At 43.6% G+C, this 16667-nt stretch overlaps 1 protein-coding gene across 3 annotated transcripts in view; it reads left to right on the top strand.

Annotated features, from left to right (window-relative positions):
- FANCI (FA complementation group I) overlaps positions 1 to 16667 on the top strand; it is a 73170-nt gene that overhangs the window by 55541 nt on the left and 962 nt on the right. For 2 of the 3 annotated variants that reach the window (XM_026001072.2, XM_072737303.1), the window contains exons 25-37: positions 3861 to 4027; positions 4380 to 4456; positions 5783 to 5899; positions 8353 to 8404; positions 9200 to 9327; positions 9420 to 9488; positions 9680 to 9773; positions 10090 to 10277; positions 11659 to 11712; positions 11795 to 11854; positions 14314 to 14382; positions 15468 to 15563; positions 16113 to 16211. In XM_026001072.2, the coding sequence (XP_025856857.2) occupies positions 3861 to 4027; positions 4380 to 4456; positions 5783 to 5899; positions 8353 to 8404; positions 9200 to 9327; positions 9420 to 9488; positions 9680 to 9773; positions 10090 to 10277; positions 11659 to 11712; positions 11795 to 11854; positions 14314 to 14382; positions 15468 to 15563; positions 16113 to 16211 (1270 nt within the window). The remainder of the gene's footprint in view (positions 1 to 3860; positions 4028 to 4379; positions 4457 to 5782; positions 5900 to 8352; positions 8405 to 9199; positions 9328 to 9419; positions 9489 to 9679; positions 9774 to 10089; positions 10278 to 11658; positions 11713 to 11794; positions 11855 to 14313; positions 14383 to 15467; positions 15564 to 16112; positions 16212 to 16667) is intronic. The other variant, XM_072737302.1, reaches the window with a different exon arrangement.

Consider the following 16667-nt stretch of genomic DNA (forward strand, 5'->3'; position numbering starts at 1 on the left):
AATTTAATTCGTAGTTCAAAATTTTGCCTCAAAGAAAACTCCATACCTAGATGAATTACTGGTGAATTCTACCAAACATTTAAGGATGAAATAATATACCAGGGTGCCCGGGTGGCTCAACTGGTTAAGCATCTGACTCTTGATTTCAGCTGAGGTCATTTCAGGGTCTTAGGATCAAGTGTCAGGCTCTGCGCTGGTCATGTAGCCTGCTTAAGATTGTCCCTCTCCCTCTCTCTCTCTGCCACCCCCCTAAAAAAAAGAGTACTAATTTATGTAAATTATCCCAGAAAATAGAATAGGAAGGACATGTCCTAACTCGTATTATGAGGCCAGCATTACCCTAATGCCAAACCCAGTCAAAGACATGATAAAATGGCTACTAACCAATTTCCCTTATGAATATAGATATTAAAAATATTAACAAATTGAGCCCAGCAGTTTGTAAGAAGGATGATGGAGTTGAGTGGAATATTTTCTCAAGAATGCAAATTGGCTCAAAATTTGTAAATCAGTCAATATAATTCAGCATGGGGATCCCTGGGTGGCGCAGCAGTTTGGCGCCTGCCTTTGGCCCAGGGCGCGATCCTGGAGACCCGGGATCGAATCCCACATCGGGCTCCTGGTGCATGGAGCCTGCTTCTCCCTCTGCCTGTGTCTCTGCCTCTCTCTCTCTCTCTCTGTGACTATCATAAATAAATAAAAATTAAAAAATAAAATAAAATAAAAACCTTTAAAATAAATAAATAAATATATATATATATATATATATATATATATATATATATATTTCAGCATGTATCAACAGATTAAAGCAAACACCTTAAGGGGACGCTTGGGTGGCTCAGCAGTTTGGCGCCTGCCTTTGGCCCAGGGCGTGATCCTGGTGACCCGAGATTGAGTCCCACATCAGGCTCCCTGCATGAAGCCTGCTTCTCTCTGTATCTCTCATGAACAAATAAATAAAAATCTTAAAAAGAAAAAGAAAACACCCTATGATCATCTCAAAACATGCAGAAAATTTGACATAAATTTATGATCAAATCTCTCAGCAAAGTAGAAATAAAAGAACTTTATCGGGCAGCCCGGGTGGCTCAGCGGTGTAGTGCCACCTTCAGCCCAGGGTGTGATCCTGGAGACCCAGGATCAAGTCCCACATCAGGCTCCCTGCATGGAGCCTGTGTCTCTGCCTCTCTCTCTCTCTCTCTCTCTCTCTCTCTCTCTCTGTCTGTTTCTGTCTCTTTCTCTCTCTCATGAATAAATAAATTTTTTAAAAAATAAAAAATAAAAGAACTTGATCAATCCAATAAGGGGAATCCACAAAAAACCAATCAGCACCATACTTAATGATTAAGTGGACTGAATGCTTTCCCTCCCTGTGCTCTCACCACTGCTCTTCAACAACATACTAGAGGTTGTAGCCAAAGCAGTAAGACAGGAAAAAAAAAGTAAACAGCATCCAGATTGGGAAGGAAAAAATAAGTGTCTTTGGGGATATTATAATTGTCTACAGAAAACAAGGACAGTATTTTTTAAATTGTGTTTTCATGTACATGCTAGCAGTGAACAATTGGAAGAACTTTAAAAACAGAACCATTTACTGTAGTAGCATCATAAAATATGAACTTCCTGGCAATAAGTCTAACATGTAAGATTTATGTGATGAAAACTCAGAACATTAGAGCAATCAAAGAAGACCCAAGTAAATGTAAAGGTACCCAGTGTCCACAGAGGAGAAGATTCAGTATCGTCAAGGTGTGAATTCTTCGCATATCAACCCATAGATTCAACAGTTTCTCTTTTTGTTTTTAAAGATTTTATTTATTTGTTTATGAATGAATGAATAAATGAGAAAGAGAAGCAGACTCCCCACTGAGCACAGAGCCCAACACAGGGCTTGATCCTGACTCTCCGGGATAATGCCCTGAGCCAAAGGCAGATGCTCACCTGACTGAGCCACCCAGGGGCCCTCAACACAGTTTCAATCAAAATCCTATCAAGCTTTACTTTAGTAATTGACAAGATGATTCTAGAATTTTTGTGGAAAAGTAAAGGACCTAGAATAAACAAGTTTGAAATAAAAACAAAGAGGACTAAAAAAAAGAGGATTCACACTGTCAAGTCAGATGATAAAGTTACTTTATTTAAGATAGTGTGGTATTGGCAGAATCATTGGAGCAGAATAGATCAGAAATAGATTCCACAAATATGGTCATTTGATTTTTTACAAAAGAGATAATTTAATGGTCTTGGAACAGCTGACTATCTATGTGGGGAAAAAATGAACCTTTATTCACTCTACATGACAAACAAAAAATTAATTTGAAATGGGTCAAAGACAAAAATGTAAAACCAAAAATTGGTTCCCAGGATCAGGTCCCACATCAGGCTCCCTGCAGGGAGCCTGCTTCTCCCTCTGTCTGTGTCTCTGCCTCTCCCAGTGTGTCTTTCATGAATAAATAAAATCTTAAAAAAACAAAATAATAAAGCCAAAAATTGTAAAATATCTACAGGAAATTAGAAAAATTTCTGTGATCATGTTTTAGGTAAAGATTTCTTAGAGCACCAGAAGCACAAGCTATAATTAAAAAAAAAACGTTTAACTCTGCTCTTTGGAAAACACTCTTAAGGAGATTAAAAAGACAAGTCATAGATGAGGAAATACTTGCAAAGCACATGCCTGATGAAGGACTGGTAACCAGAGTATATAAAGAACACTCAAGCTTAATTAAATTTAAAACAGCAAACAACCAAATTTAAAAATGAGTAAGATATTTGAACAGATACTTGACCAATAGATGGCTGATAAGGACACAAAAGGATAGCATAATTAGTTCTTAGGTAAATGCAAATTAAATCACAATGAGATATCACTGAATATTAGAATACCTGAAAGTAAAAAGACTGATGATACTTGGCACCTCTGTCTGGCTCAGTTAGAAGAGCGTATGACTCTTGAACTCTGGGGTTGTGAGTTCTAGGCATAGAGATAACTAAAAACTTTTAAAAATAAGCAAATATTCTTTTTAAAAAAGGCTGACAATACCAAAATGTTGTGGATGTGGAGAAATTTGAACTCTTATACACAATGGGAATGTAAAACAGTACAACCACTTGAGAAAACAGTTTGGCATTTTCTTCAAAAGTTAAGCACACACCTACCATATTATCTACAGATTCCACTCTTAGATGTTTACCCAAAAGAAATGAAAGAATATATCCATATAAAGGTTTTTGATTAAAAAATAAATAAATAAAGGTTTTTGATTGCCCCTTTATCTGTAATAGCAAAATTTGGAAACCAAACATCCATATCCAGTTGAATGGAGAAACTGGTACATCTATACAATGAAATATTCTACTTAGCAATAAAATGAGATTATCTACCATACATGTAGCAACAGAGGGGAATCTCAGAAGCATATGCTAAATTAACAGCTAGATTCAGAAGGCTACATACTGAATGCTACCATTTTTATATACTATTTTGTAAATAATATAACCATAGGGAGAGGAATCAGATCAGTGATTGGAAAATCGGGAGAGAACTGACTTACAGAGCAATGTAGGGGAACTTTTGGGATGATAGAAATATCTTGATTATGGGGATGATTACATGATTGTATAAGTTTGTTAAAATTCATTGAACTGTACATGTACAGGGTTTGAATTTTACAATATATAAAATTTTACCTCAGTGAACCTGACGTTAATAAAATCACTTTTCTGTGGCACCTGGCTGCCTCAGTCAGTAGAGTGTACAACTCTGGATCTTGAGGTCTTGAGTTCCATCCCTGTGTTAGGTGTAAAGATTACTTACAAAATAAAATCTTTTAATAAATAATCACATTTCTTCTTTTCAGGGTCTTACTTTGGAGATATACTTCCATTCCTACTTCAGTGGAAGATTTGGGAAAGAAAGAAAAAGGAAAGAGCATCTCACTGTTGTGCTTGGAGGGTTTGCAGAAGATATTCAGTGCTGTGCAACAGTTCTATCAGCCCAAGATTCACCACTTTCTCAGGGCTCTGGGTGAGCTTTTCAGTTTTGAATAAATTGGCTTCATCTGGGTTTCTTATTCTTAACCAAACCTCTTGATTCTATTTACTAATCTACCACACGACATCTGAGAGCAGGTCCCAGTGTTGCTAATGAGTGACATCTAGTGGATTCAGAATTGGCATTTACTGGATTTTACACATGACCACAAATAGTGACTGGAAATTGGAAGATAGTGCTAAGAAATTGCAGAATGTTAGGAATATATTTAATTCTGCCCCCAGACCTTTTTTTGGCATTCTAAAATTTTAGCTTAATATTAAAAGGCCAAAAAAGCATAGTGAGTCGGTCCATTTCAAAGATCACATTCTTTTCCCTTTCCTAGATGTCACAGATAATGAGGGAGAAGAGGCGGAAGGCAGCGTCAGTCACAGAGCAGCATTCCAGATCCGGCAGTTTCAGGTAAGTAGCCTTGGCAAGCTGCTCTGCTTGCCTGAGGGCCCCTGCAGAGGGACTGTTAGCTGGGCCAGCAGATGGGAATGGGCAGACAGAACGCAAGTAGGACAGGATTTCTTCTGGGTCATCATCTAAGCCACAGGACATAGCTCTGCTGAGTGGAAGGTAATGCCTGTAAAAGGATTCTGGGGAAGGGGGCACCTGGATGGCTCAGTAGTTGAGTGTCTATCTTCAGCTCAGGTCGTGGTCCTGGGATCCTGGGATGGAATCCCACATTGGGTTCCCTATAGGGAGCCTGCTTCTCCCTCTGCCTGTGTGTCTCTGCCTCTCCCTCCCTGTGTCTCATGAATGAATAAATAAAATATTTTTTTAAAAAGGATTCTGGGGAGGTTGGGTATGAAAGCCACCCCAACCTACAGCACTGTTGCCTCCAAGAATTACTGTTTGAATCGATATGAAGAGATAGCCAGGAGCCCATTAAGGTATGGAGTGTGTGTCTTTGTTTCTGAGCGTGGTATAGTTTGACTTTGTCAGATTGCACAGAGACTGGACAGTGAATCCTGTTTGTTTCTTTTTTTTTTTTTTTTTTTTTTTTTAAGGATTTTATTTATTTATTCATGAGAGACACAGGCAGAGGGAGACACCTCACAGGGAACCCAATGCAGGACTCAATCCCAGGACTCCAGGATCGCGCCCTGAGCCAAAGGCAGATGGTCAACTGCTACGCCACCCAGGCGTCCCAGCCCGTTCATTTCTAACCAGTAGTTGTCACAGTATCAGGATTTTCTGTCGCAGAGGATTTCTGTATTTAACACATAATTTTTTAAAGTTTCTGCTCTGTGCTAGGGACTGTTCTAGGTGTTGGGGATGTAGCAGGAAACAAAAGAAACAAAATCCCTCTCCTTGGGGAGCTTACAGAATGGGGAAGAGGCTGGCACACAAAATAGAAGAGTATTTCAGGTGGTGAGAGAGGAATGGGGCAAGGGAATCCGGGAAGGTATGCAGGCGGGACTGGGGCTGGAGCTAAATCGGAGATCAGTAGACAGGCCTCTGGAGGTCATGAGCTACCCCCAAGAGTGGGTGCAGTATTCATTCCTAACATGTTTGGCAGGAGGTTAGAGTCCACAGTTCTCAAGAGAACACTTGGATTTGTGGTCAGGAACAGGGTAGGAAACTGCTTGTTCAATCCAGGTTTATTTTCAGATTTTGTGCTCTCTGAATTTTGGTAGCTTTGAATCCTTTCTGTCCCAGCCTTAGGAATCTCCGGCTATATGTCTCTGCTCCATGACAGGAACATACCTGCTGATGTCTCTGTGTTCCTTTCTTTCCCAGAGGTGCTTGTTGAATTTACTTAGCAGCCAAGAGGAAGACTTTGACAGCAAAGAAGCCCTCCTCCTCGTCACTGTTATCTCCAACTTGTCCAGGCTGCTGGAGCCATCCTCCCCTCAGGTAGAAGCCCCAGCTCAGTCCCACCAGCAGCCCTCAGAAGGCCAGGAGTGTTGCCTCACAGGGTTGAACTGTGTGGTTCCCTTATACATGGACTGTTGGTTCCCTTATACATGGACTGTTCCTAATACGGTACAGAACTGTAAATGTATTTTCTCCTTATGACTTTCTCAATAACCTTGCTTTTCTCTAACCTACTTTATTATAAAAATACAGTATGTAAGTACCTATAACATACAAAATAAGCACTGATCGACTATTGATACCATCAGTCCGGTTTCTGGTCAGCAGGGGACTGTTAGTAGTTATGTTTTTCATGAGTCAGGAAATTCTACATGGATTTTTGGCTTGGCCAGGGGTCAGCGCCCCCAGCCCCAGCTTGCTTTTTTTTTTTTTTTTTTTTGCCCCTGTATTTTTTAAGAATCAACTGTATATATCTCAATGTCTTCTTTCTTTCTTTTTTTTTTTTTTTTTTTTTTCAGTGTATTCTTTCAAATTTATTTTTAAGTAATAAAAGATCTGGGTAGTATTCCTTTTCTTACATAGTGTTTCTACTATGACATAATTATCTGCAGCCATACAGAACAAAAACCATACTGCTTTTTGTTTGGCTATTGCCCTGACCCTTGTCAGCAGTAAGCACTATAGAAAAAAAATCATGTTTATCTTTGGTGCATCCAACCTTCTTAGCTTGTGTGTTTACTCATTCTTGGTGTTTGCTCCTTTCTAAGATGAAAGTGTATTCATTATCATGAAGGTAGCTGACATCGAGCAGTTTTGACTTTCTTAGCAAGGGTAACTGGTATGGAGTTTGGGAGAAATTCAACAAAAGGTGGTTAAGTCAGAAAGCATGTCTACAGTCCCAAAGCAGAAACGACTCCGTGGGATGGGTTGTGTGTATATGCATGTCAGTGTGCACACATGTGTAGGAATGTGGACCCCATGAGCGTTCACACACAAAAGAGAAGGGCTGCATTTTGTGGGTCTATTCTGTTCAGGGGTGATTTCCTCAGAGGATGACAAAGAACATCCTTGATGCCTAGGGCCGTGTGCTCCTACCACATCTGCTTCCTGATCTGTGAGGAAGACTGGCTCCTTGTGTGAGCCCTCTCTTCAGGAAGAGCTAGTAGCCTGGGAGGATGGCAGCGTGTCCGAGTGCTGAAAAGCAAGCCTGAGCTTCCTGTTGGAGATCCCGGCAGCCCAAACAAAGCCCCCCTTGCTGGCTACTCCCTTTGTCCTAGCACCACACTGCTCCTCCCCACCTTACTTTCTGCTTGTCATTTTTGTGCTGCTACTGCTGCAGCAAACAGAGCACTAGCAAGGAGACAGCCACAGGGAAATGGGGCCTGGGAGATCTGAGGGAAAATAGGCAGATTTAAAAGGCTTATATAGACAGGAAAATTTTTTTAATTCAAAACTCATCACCCACCATCCCCATAACTTCAGATAATCTCTTTCCAAGTTTTTAAAATCCGGTTTTGAGTGGGTAATAAAGTCCTATGATTTGAAAACTGGAAATTATTAGTTTTGCAGTGAGTAGTCCCCCACCTTTAACTGTCCACCTCCACCTGTTCAATTCTTTTCCCCAAATAAGTGAATAACCTTTTTTTAGTTTCTGGTGTATCCCTCAAGAGTTCTTTATTCCTACAGAAGCAAAAACAAATACAGATCTTTATTCCCAACCCTGTTGTCCATCTTCACCCAGAAGTCTGTTTGCATCCTGCTTATTACAATTAACACCGTATTGTAAAGACCTTTTTATATCGTTCACAGAGACCTTTCAGAATTAGCTTCTGAATTTATTTTTTACTCCAGTAGATCAAAATTTGAGTTTTTACTTGTCACTCTGTACTTAGGCATACTACCTCTCACTGCCTTTGTAGCTGAAAACCTGTCCCAAGGAACTGCCGAAGCACTGAGCTGGAACAGGTATCTGCAGCGCAGGACGCTGCCACCAAGACCTTAGGCCTCCTATCCTTACCTGAGAAAAATCCAGCTGGTTGTTTGCCTTTCCTTTTTTTCCCTACTCCTTTCCAACCTCTGGCCTTTTGGCTCCTAGAAGCTGATTCAGGGATCTCCATTAGACTGATCTTCTTACAGATACGGCAGTTGTGGAGAGTGTGAGGCATGGAAAAGGAAAAGGCTCATCAACTCCAGGCTGTGGTCAGGAGGGGAGAGGAAGCTTGGGACAAGAGCCCAAATGACAGGACCTTCAGTCCTTAATGAGGCTGTGAACTTTGAGAATTGAGTCATATGGTATTATATTAGGAGAGAAGGACCAGTAATTCTCATAATTTTGGACCTATTTTTAATGCTGATCTTAGTAAATAACCACTTTAGATCCAAGCACATGTTTGGGCAGGTGATAAGAATTGGAAAGGTCTAGAGCTCTTGTAATCTGAACACTGAGCTCTGTCTGTCTCTTCACATGTTTCTTTAATACCTGTGATCTCTAGTTTGTGCAGATGTTATCCTGGACATTGAAGATTTGTAAGGAGAATAGCTGGGGTAAGTTTCCTTCCTTGTTTCCCTTTAGACTATGTAAAATCATCATTATCAAATAGCATTTAAAGATGGAAAGGTACTCATTACATAGTCACAGAGTGACCAAAATGAAAAAGCTGAAATACCAAGTGCAGAGCAGTTGGCCTTCTCGTTCACCGCTGGGGGAAGGCCACGATGTAGCCACCCTGGAAGACTTGGCGGCATCCAGTTACATCCAGCAGTACCACCATGGGGAGGACACAAGGGACGAATTCTGCAGGCAGAGACTCACGTGTCTGTCAGCAGTGGAGGGGGCAAGGGAGTGACAGTGTGCACACATAGTGGAACACTGAGCAGCAGTGAGAATGGTAAAGTACCAACACAACATGCAGGAATTGCACAAACATGCTGTGGGACCAAAGAAGCCAAACACATAAAAAGTACTTCCTGCATGATTCCATTTAGATAAAGTTCAAAATCGGACACCACTAGATGTGATGGTAGAAGTCAAGATAGCAGGTTCCTTGCTGGGGCGAGTGAGGTAGAAGGGGATTTCTGGGGTGTTGGTAGTGTTCTGTTTCTTTATCTGGGTGCTAGTTTCCAGTGATAGTGACTGGTGAATAACAGGAAACCTCTGCTTTCTTTGTGCCTGTGGACAGATGCACCTTTGTGGGAGAGCTGCCTTAGGTGGACTGTGTGCAGCACTAGGATAGTATATATAGGATGTGGCAAGCTGTGTTTCTGGTTTGGCATCTTGTACCTTGAAGACTGACGGGGTTAGAACTTAACCTTTTAATTTTCTTTCCTTCCCACCGTTAGAGGATGCCTCATTTTGCAAGGGCTTGATGAATTTGCTCTTCAGCCTCCATGTTTTGTACAAGAGTCCTGTCACCTTGCTGCGTGACTTGTCCCAGGATATCCATGGGCTTCTTGGAGACATAGACCAGGTAGGTACCACAGGTGTCGCCACAACACTCCGAGTGGGGATAGGAGCCTGGGACCAGCCTTACTGCAATCACATCTCTCTCTGCCTCCTTAGGATATAGAGGTGGAGAAAACAAACCACTTCGCGATGGTGAATTTGAGAACAGCTGCCCCTACTGTTTGTGTAAGTGTGGAACCCCAAGCCATGGGAAGCCGCCTTGCCATTCCTTCCATTTCGTTCCACGTAAAGAGTAAATGGTTGTGGCTCAAGTCCTGAGGCCTGTTACCTGCTCGCATGTGGCCATGCTTGTTACGTTTAGCTGTGCTTGTCCTGTAGCTGTGCACAGGAGCCATGCCAGGCCTTTTCTTTCACAGTTACTTGTTCTGAGTCAGGCTGAGAAAGTCCTGGAAGAAGTAGACTGGCTGATCACCAAGCTTAAGGGACAAGTGAGCCAAGAAATTTTATCAGGTAAGATGCATTCGGGGTAGAGTCCCAAGGACTATGGTAAGAGAGAGCCCACCAAAATCCAAATTGGATTGCTGCAAAGAAGTGCAGCTCAATTTGTTTCTCAGTTTGAGCCAGATTTCCAGTGTGATGGAAAAAAAGCAGATCATAGTGTGGCTTATGATAGAATGGCTATCAATTCACTCTGCACGATGAATTGCATGCTCGTTGTCCCTACAGGTTTCCATTTAATCATGGATAGCTGATTTCTAAATCTTCTTCACTTTAACTAGGAAATAAGGTCAGTGGGTTTGAATGTGCCAATTTCATTTCCTTTCAGAAGAAGCCTCTTCTCAGGCAACCCTACCAAATCATCCCGTGGAGAAAGCCATCATCATGCAGCTGGGAACTCTGCTTACATTTTTCCATGAGCTGGTGCAGACAGCCCTGCCATCGGGCAGTTGTGTGGACATCTTGTTAAAGGACCTTTGCAAAATGTACACCATTCTCACGGCACTTGTCAAATATGTGAGTATCAGAGATGACCTGAGTCACTCCTGCTGTGCTGCCCTAGCCAGCTGGAGACTAGGCCAGGGCAGCAGCTTACTGCTGTGGAACGCCCCTGCATAGAGCTCTCACCTACCACCTGGGCAAGTTGTGGTTTGATTCTGGTTTGGTCAGTAGGTGGCAGGTGTCTTGACAGGCCAGAAAAAAACCAAGTTGATGGCATAATTCTAAATCTGCTTGTAGAGGCCTTGGCGTTGGGGGGGTGGGGGTGGGGGGGCTTCTTTATGTGTTTCACTTCTTGAAGTGAAGAGGATTACACTTACAGGTGTGTGTGTGAGTATATGGCATCTAATTGATGGTGAATACCTCCTTCAGTGCTTCTGAGACTTAATCTAATCTACAGCTATAGAATTCAGTCCAACTCCTTATTGCACACGAAATTACACTACTTTTTTTTTTTCTTTTAAGATGTTATTTATTTATGAGAGAGACAGGCAGAGACACAGGCAGAGGGAGAAGCAGGCTCCCTGCAAGAAGCCCAATGTGGAACTCAATCCCGGATCCTGGGATCACAACCTGAGCCGAAGGCAGACACTCAACCCCTGAGCCACCCAGGTGTCCCTTAATTACACTATTTCAAACCAGTCTGGGCACTAAAGAGGTGTTTAGTCCTCCTTTTGTTCTTTAACAAGTCAGTGTTAGATGCCTTATTACAGGTCAGGTACTTGGGTGGGAGAAAGGTGTTTTTGTTTTTTCTTTTTAAATACAAGGCATACGCTGCCCTGAGTTTGAGTTAATGCTCCCTGGTGTTTATTAACAAGGACCTCTGCTCTTGCAGTGTTTTTAGTCCTCAGCAGACATTCAGAAGGTGATGATGGGAACTAAGTGACTTAGTTCTGATTCTTGCAGTGATCCATATTAAATACTCAGAAAGGCATAGACAGCCCAAGAAAGATGGTAGACTACCATGTGATGTCCCCCAAACAGCAGTGCAGCCATCTCTGAGAAGGTACAGCTCTGGCCACATGATGTGGCTCCTAAAATTCTGTAGTGGAAATACTAAAAGCCTCTTCTCTTTACTGTCATTGTTTAAAGGAAAAGACAGCAAAGTCATTGGTTTTTTTAGATGCAGGGGCCATCAGCCTGAAGGATTTTTAAAGCAGTAAGCTGAACCAGTCAGAAATGGAAACCCTTCATTGCCTGTTGTCTAGGAGGCTCAGGAGCTTTGAGGAGGAGCAGAGGAAGCTTTGTGGCTAGGATTCCCCATAAACGTGTGCGCTTGTTTCCTTTTCCCCCTTCCTGTCAGCTGCAGATCCCACTCCCCTAGCTCACTGACTCACCTGTAGATGTCGGGATGCTCTTAGAGGACCTAGGCTAAATCTAGGAATCTTTGGTATCTTAGTATCTGCAGGTATGTCAGAGCTCCGGAGGAATTCTGAAAAATATGGAAAAGCTGGTGAGTTGAAAATTCCTTTCCTAGGAATGGGGGAAGCCTTCTGTTCCTACAGTTAAATTGATTTCCTTCTCTTTTGCTGCAGGTGAAACTGTCCGGTTCTCATCTGACCCCCCTGTGCTATTCTTTCATTTCTTACATACAGGTAAGCGATTCAGAGTCAATATCACAATAGATCTTCCGGTAGGGAAGGACTTCTTGTGTCCCCAGGGGACTGCCTGACCCCTTGAGCCCAGCGTCCAGGCAGATTCTTCCCTACTTACCGTAAGCTAAAGACACCCACTTGGGACCAAGCCAAGGCTTGAGGTTTTCGCAGCAAAGAAATCTTTAATTATACAAAGAAAAAAAGTTTTTCTTAATTTGGAGAAAGTGTTTGATAGGCTTGCATTTGGAGCAGGGAAGGAACACGCATGCTTGAGCTGTGACTTAGTTCATTTCTGGGTGATTCTAAATTCATGCCATTGGCCATCCTTTGGTGTGTGAGTAAAGTAGCAGTGAGCCCATGGGCCAGATGGCACAGTGTATGTGGGAGTAGCAGCCCTTTCAAGGAGCGGAGGGCATGTGGGCTGTTTCTGCCAGACAAATTAATGAAGTTCTCCTAAATAAAGTAGTAGGGTCTTTTAGGATTAGGAGAAATTTTAAATATTCTCTGGTCGCAAATACCACCAGGTTCTTGTGATACCTGAGACACTGTTACTGTTGGCTTAAACCAGGGATTTTAGGCCCCCTGCATTATTGACATCTCTTGAGCCAGATAATTCCTTGACTTGGGGCCTCTTCCGTGCATTCTGGAACATTTAGCAGCATTGCTGGCCTCCACCTACTAAATGCCAGTAGCGGCCCCAGTAGCAGACGTTCAAAAACGTCTCTAGAAATTACCAAATGTCCAAAAGGGCAAAATCACCCCCAGTTGAGAACCTCTGGCTTAAACGCATGAAAACACATGGTCTCCCGAGGTCCCTTAGTCCCTGAAGTGAAGAGGATTGCAGGGCAGTTACTGATTGTCAAGGAATCAATCAGATGTGCACTAATGGGTTAACCTGGGCCAAGAGTCTAGAACCACTTGTTAAAGCAACCGATTGTGACCACTTTTATAGCAATGCCCTACTTGCTTTCCGCCTATGCGTTGTGCACAGAGCTTGTTCTCTGTGAAATGTGCTTCACGAGCAACCTTGAAAGACTAATGAATGGTTCCATTAATTACAGTTCTTATCTAGAAACCAGGATTGCATTTGTCACATCTTTCGGAGAGCTATTTATTCTCTTAGAGCCCCTTCACCACCACCACCATCGCCCCCACCCCAGCCTTGGCTCTCAATGGGAAGAAAGCAAAGAAAACTCGTACTTTCAAACCCTTAGCATCCTTCTCAGAGCTGTGCACCTGTCCGAGATGCCTCTTCTGGCTAGGATTCTAGCCCTCCTGACCCAGCAGGAATGGGCAATCCCCCCAGTCGATAGGGAGTGCTTTAAGGAGTTTCAGCAGGGTTCCATCGTGGGTCCCACCTCTGGAGACATCTCGCTTCCCATTTGGTCACACGGGTTCTACGGTGCCTCCCTGACCCTCTCTTAAAAGGGCCTCACCCTCCAGCCTGTTCGAGGGCTAGTAGTAGACTTCTTCACACCAGGCCCTCTGGAATCCCTGTCATTTCTCAGTTTCCAAAACGTGCCACGTGGACTAAGCCTCCTGCCGCTCACATGGTTGCAGTGGTACAGTTCTCCCTATTTCCGGGTCTCTGTTTTTGATCCTCTTACCTGTCCCATGGGGCAGGTGTGTACATTCCTAGCAGGCACAGCACATCCCTCCAGATAAAGTCTCATGTATTTTGTGTAGCCCTCATGTGGCATGGGTCTTGACTCTCATCTGCCTTATCCTTGGTTCCCTTTATTCTTTCTCCAGGAGCATTTTAGTCTGCAATATTTACGACACAGGGACGTGTTCCTATGACCTTTAAGCCTTTCTCAAGTACATAACCACCTGGCACACAAGACATATCTGGTGTCTGCCTCTAAGTGAGAAGACAGCAGGCCCTGGGAGCACTCTCTGGCTTCCTCTCCTTTATGGAAACCCTCTGAGCCAACTGCCAGTTGGGAAATCACTATTCCTGCCGCCATCCTGACCGTCCCCACTGTGACCATCTCTGGACCTCGCCAGTCCCTTGGCTGTTCTGGTATAAGAACAGTCAGTCCCGTCTTCCATGCGCTAGTTCTTTTTAAGATTTTTTTAAATTTATTCATGAGAGAGACAGAGACCCAGGCAGAGGGAGAAGCAGGATCCTTGCGGGGAGCCCGATGCGGAACTCAATCCCAGGACCCTGGGATCATGACTGGAGCCAAAGGCAGATGCTGAACCACTGAGCCACCCAACTGCCCCCTCCCTATGTGCTAGTTTTGAAGACCAAGACTGTAAACCTCCCTCCAGCAAAAACCCCAGAACATCTGAGGATCATAAATGTCAGAGTGTTTCCCATCTTCCAGCATCTGCCGTCCGTTCTCTTCACGCAGACTTGATTCCTTTACAAACCCCCATATTCTGCTGTAATCCCCTTTTTAGAACATTACCAACAGCATCTTCAGGAATGAGAGAATTTGTTTCTGTGTTTTTAGAACAAGAGTCAAAGCCTAACATGTACAGGAGAGAAGAAGGGGAAAGCCCCGGTTGTTGCCACGGCCATGGTAAGCAGCCGCTGCTCGCACAGCAGCCCCAGGGAGCTGTGGAAATGGGCAGGGACAGAGGTTGATCACACAGAGCCCACGTGCAGCAGGATTCCATTTATAGAAGGGGCCTGGGACAGGCAGAGCTAGAAACAGCATGTATCAGCGGCTGGGGGATGCCTGCTGAAATGGCCCAAGATTCCTCTGAGGGAACGAAAATGTCCTTTGATCAGGGTGGTGGTTGCACAACTCTGTACTGACCACTAAGCCGTGCAGTGTCGATGGGTAAACTGTGGCATGTGTGCACTGTAATCGCGACTGCGATTTTACAGAAGTGGGGGGAGCTGCTTCTGCTCACAGGTTTTGTGTTCAGAGGGAACATCTTTCTCCCCTGAACCAAAAACCACAGTTTTCAGTAAGCACCTGATGATCTTAAGCTTTCTTTAAAAATGACTTAGGAAAAGTTAATGAGCCCAGAAGATGCTCCTGAGAGGACATGGAAGAGGTGAGGCAAGAGCAAGGACCAGGGTGTTCTAGGACGCTGCTGGCAAAGGTGGCTGTCTAGTCTCGGCAGCTTGGCAGTAACCGCTGGATTTCAGGAGCTGCCCTGGTGCACTTTTCAGTTCTGCTTGCAGGGAGTGGAGACTAAGGCCTGTGTATAGGATGGGCCTAGCAAGGCCTCAAATGCACACTAAGTGGACTGGCGAAACAGGCTATATAAATGCATTTATTAAAAAAATAAACTTAAAAAATTAAAAATAAGTGGATTTATACTGTAGAATACGACATGGGCAAGAGGAACACACGAATTTAAATGTTCACATACACAATTCTCTCCAAGATAATGTCATTCCCATCCCTTTTTTCCCTCACATCCTCGATATGGTCCTTCTCCGTCAGCCAGCCTACATAAACACTAAATACTGAGAAATTACAAACCGGATTCAGGGCCATCCTTATGGTCCTTTGAGATTTAACTGCCAGAAATCATAGAGTATTGGAACATAGGGAATTCCCCTTTGCTTGGAAGGCTACTAAATGCTTCAGAGGACAACTCCAAAAACCCTTGAACCTGAAACTTAGGTTTTCTCCTCTTTGCCCCATAGGCCCGAGTCCTTCGGGAAACCAAGCCAATCCCTAATCTCATCTTCGCCATTGAACAGTATGAAAAATTCCTCATCCACCTTTCAAAGAAGTCCAAGGTAAACCTGCTGTTCTTTGTTACTATTTCCGTTTACAAACAGAATACTGTTTGTATTCTTTATATATATGGTTTAATTGCATCCACTCGCATGACTTTAATCATTATCTATGAGGAATAACTCTGAAATCTGTTCAGTAGCCCAGTTCTGTCCTCTTTCAGATGCTTAGATCTCAATTATTAATATTTATCTCCAATTATATTTCTCATAAGTACACCAAATTCAATATGCCCCATTATCTTCTCTCTACCAAAATTCCTTCCTTGACTTCATGATCTGTATGATACTCTCAATAAACGACATTAGCATTTAAAAAAAAAAAAAAAAAGGACCTCTTGGGTCCTGGCCCACAGAGGCAACACAACTGCCTCTGGGGAACTGGGGAAGAAACTAGAACCCGGTTCTCTGTTTGTGACCTGATGACCTGAATCCAGACATCATGTAGGAACTAGGAAAACCAGGTCAGGAGGGTGTGCATGCCTGGAGGAGAGGCTGAAGGGCCTGTCCTAGCCAGAGGGAAACGTGCCCACACCTGCGATTCTGTCCTAGGTGAACCTGATGCAGCACATGAAGCTCAGCACCTCAAGGGACTTCAAGATTAAGGGAAACATCCTGGATGTGGTTCTTCGAGAGGACGAAGATGACGAGGTCAGTGCCTGCTTCAAAGTTGACCCCTCTCCTGCCTGATGGCAAAGCCTGGCTGGGAGCAGCAATGAGAAGGCTGAGACGGTCAGGCATGGCCAGAAGCAAGGCCTGTCACAGAAGTCACCCAGAGTGGTGCACATTTGGGGTAGACCTTTCTAGAAAGGGAGAAAGGACACCAGTTCTTATGTGGGTCTTCCCCCATGACCTTCTGAACTATTAGGAAATTACTAGCCCCAGAGTTACAGCTCCAAAACCAGTTCAGTTCCTTTTCCTGCCACCCTTTAGCTGTATGGCTGCAGCAGCAGAGCCAGGGAGCTCGGGTTTGTCTGAGATGGAAGTCCGTGAAGTTTACGTGAGACACCCTCATGTCTGGCTTCTCAAACATTCTGAACCTTCGTGCTTCCAATGATCACATTCCGGGCCATAAGGCACCTGGCCTGTCACAGAGCTATCAAGGGG

Source organism: Vulpes vulpes, chromosome 14, assembly GCF_048418805.1.
Source record: "Vulpes vulpes isolate BD-2025 chromosome 14, VulVul3, whole genome shotgun sequence".
Taxonomy (NCBI): domain Eukaryota; kingdom Metazoa; phylum Chordata; class Mammalia; order Carnivora; family Canidae; genus Vulpes; species Vulpes vulpes.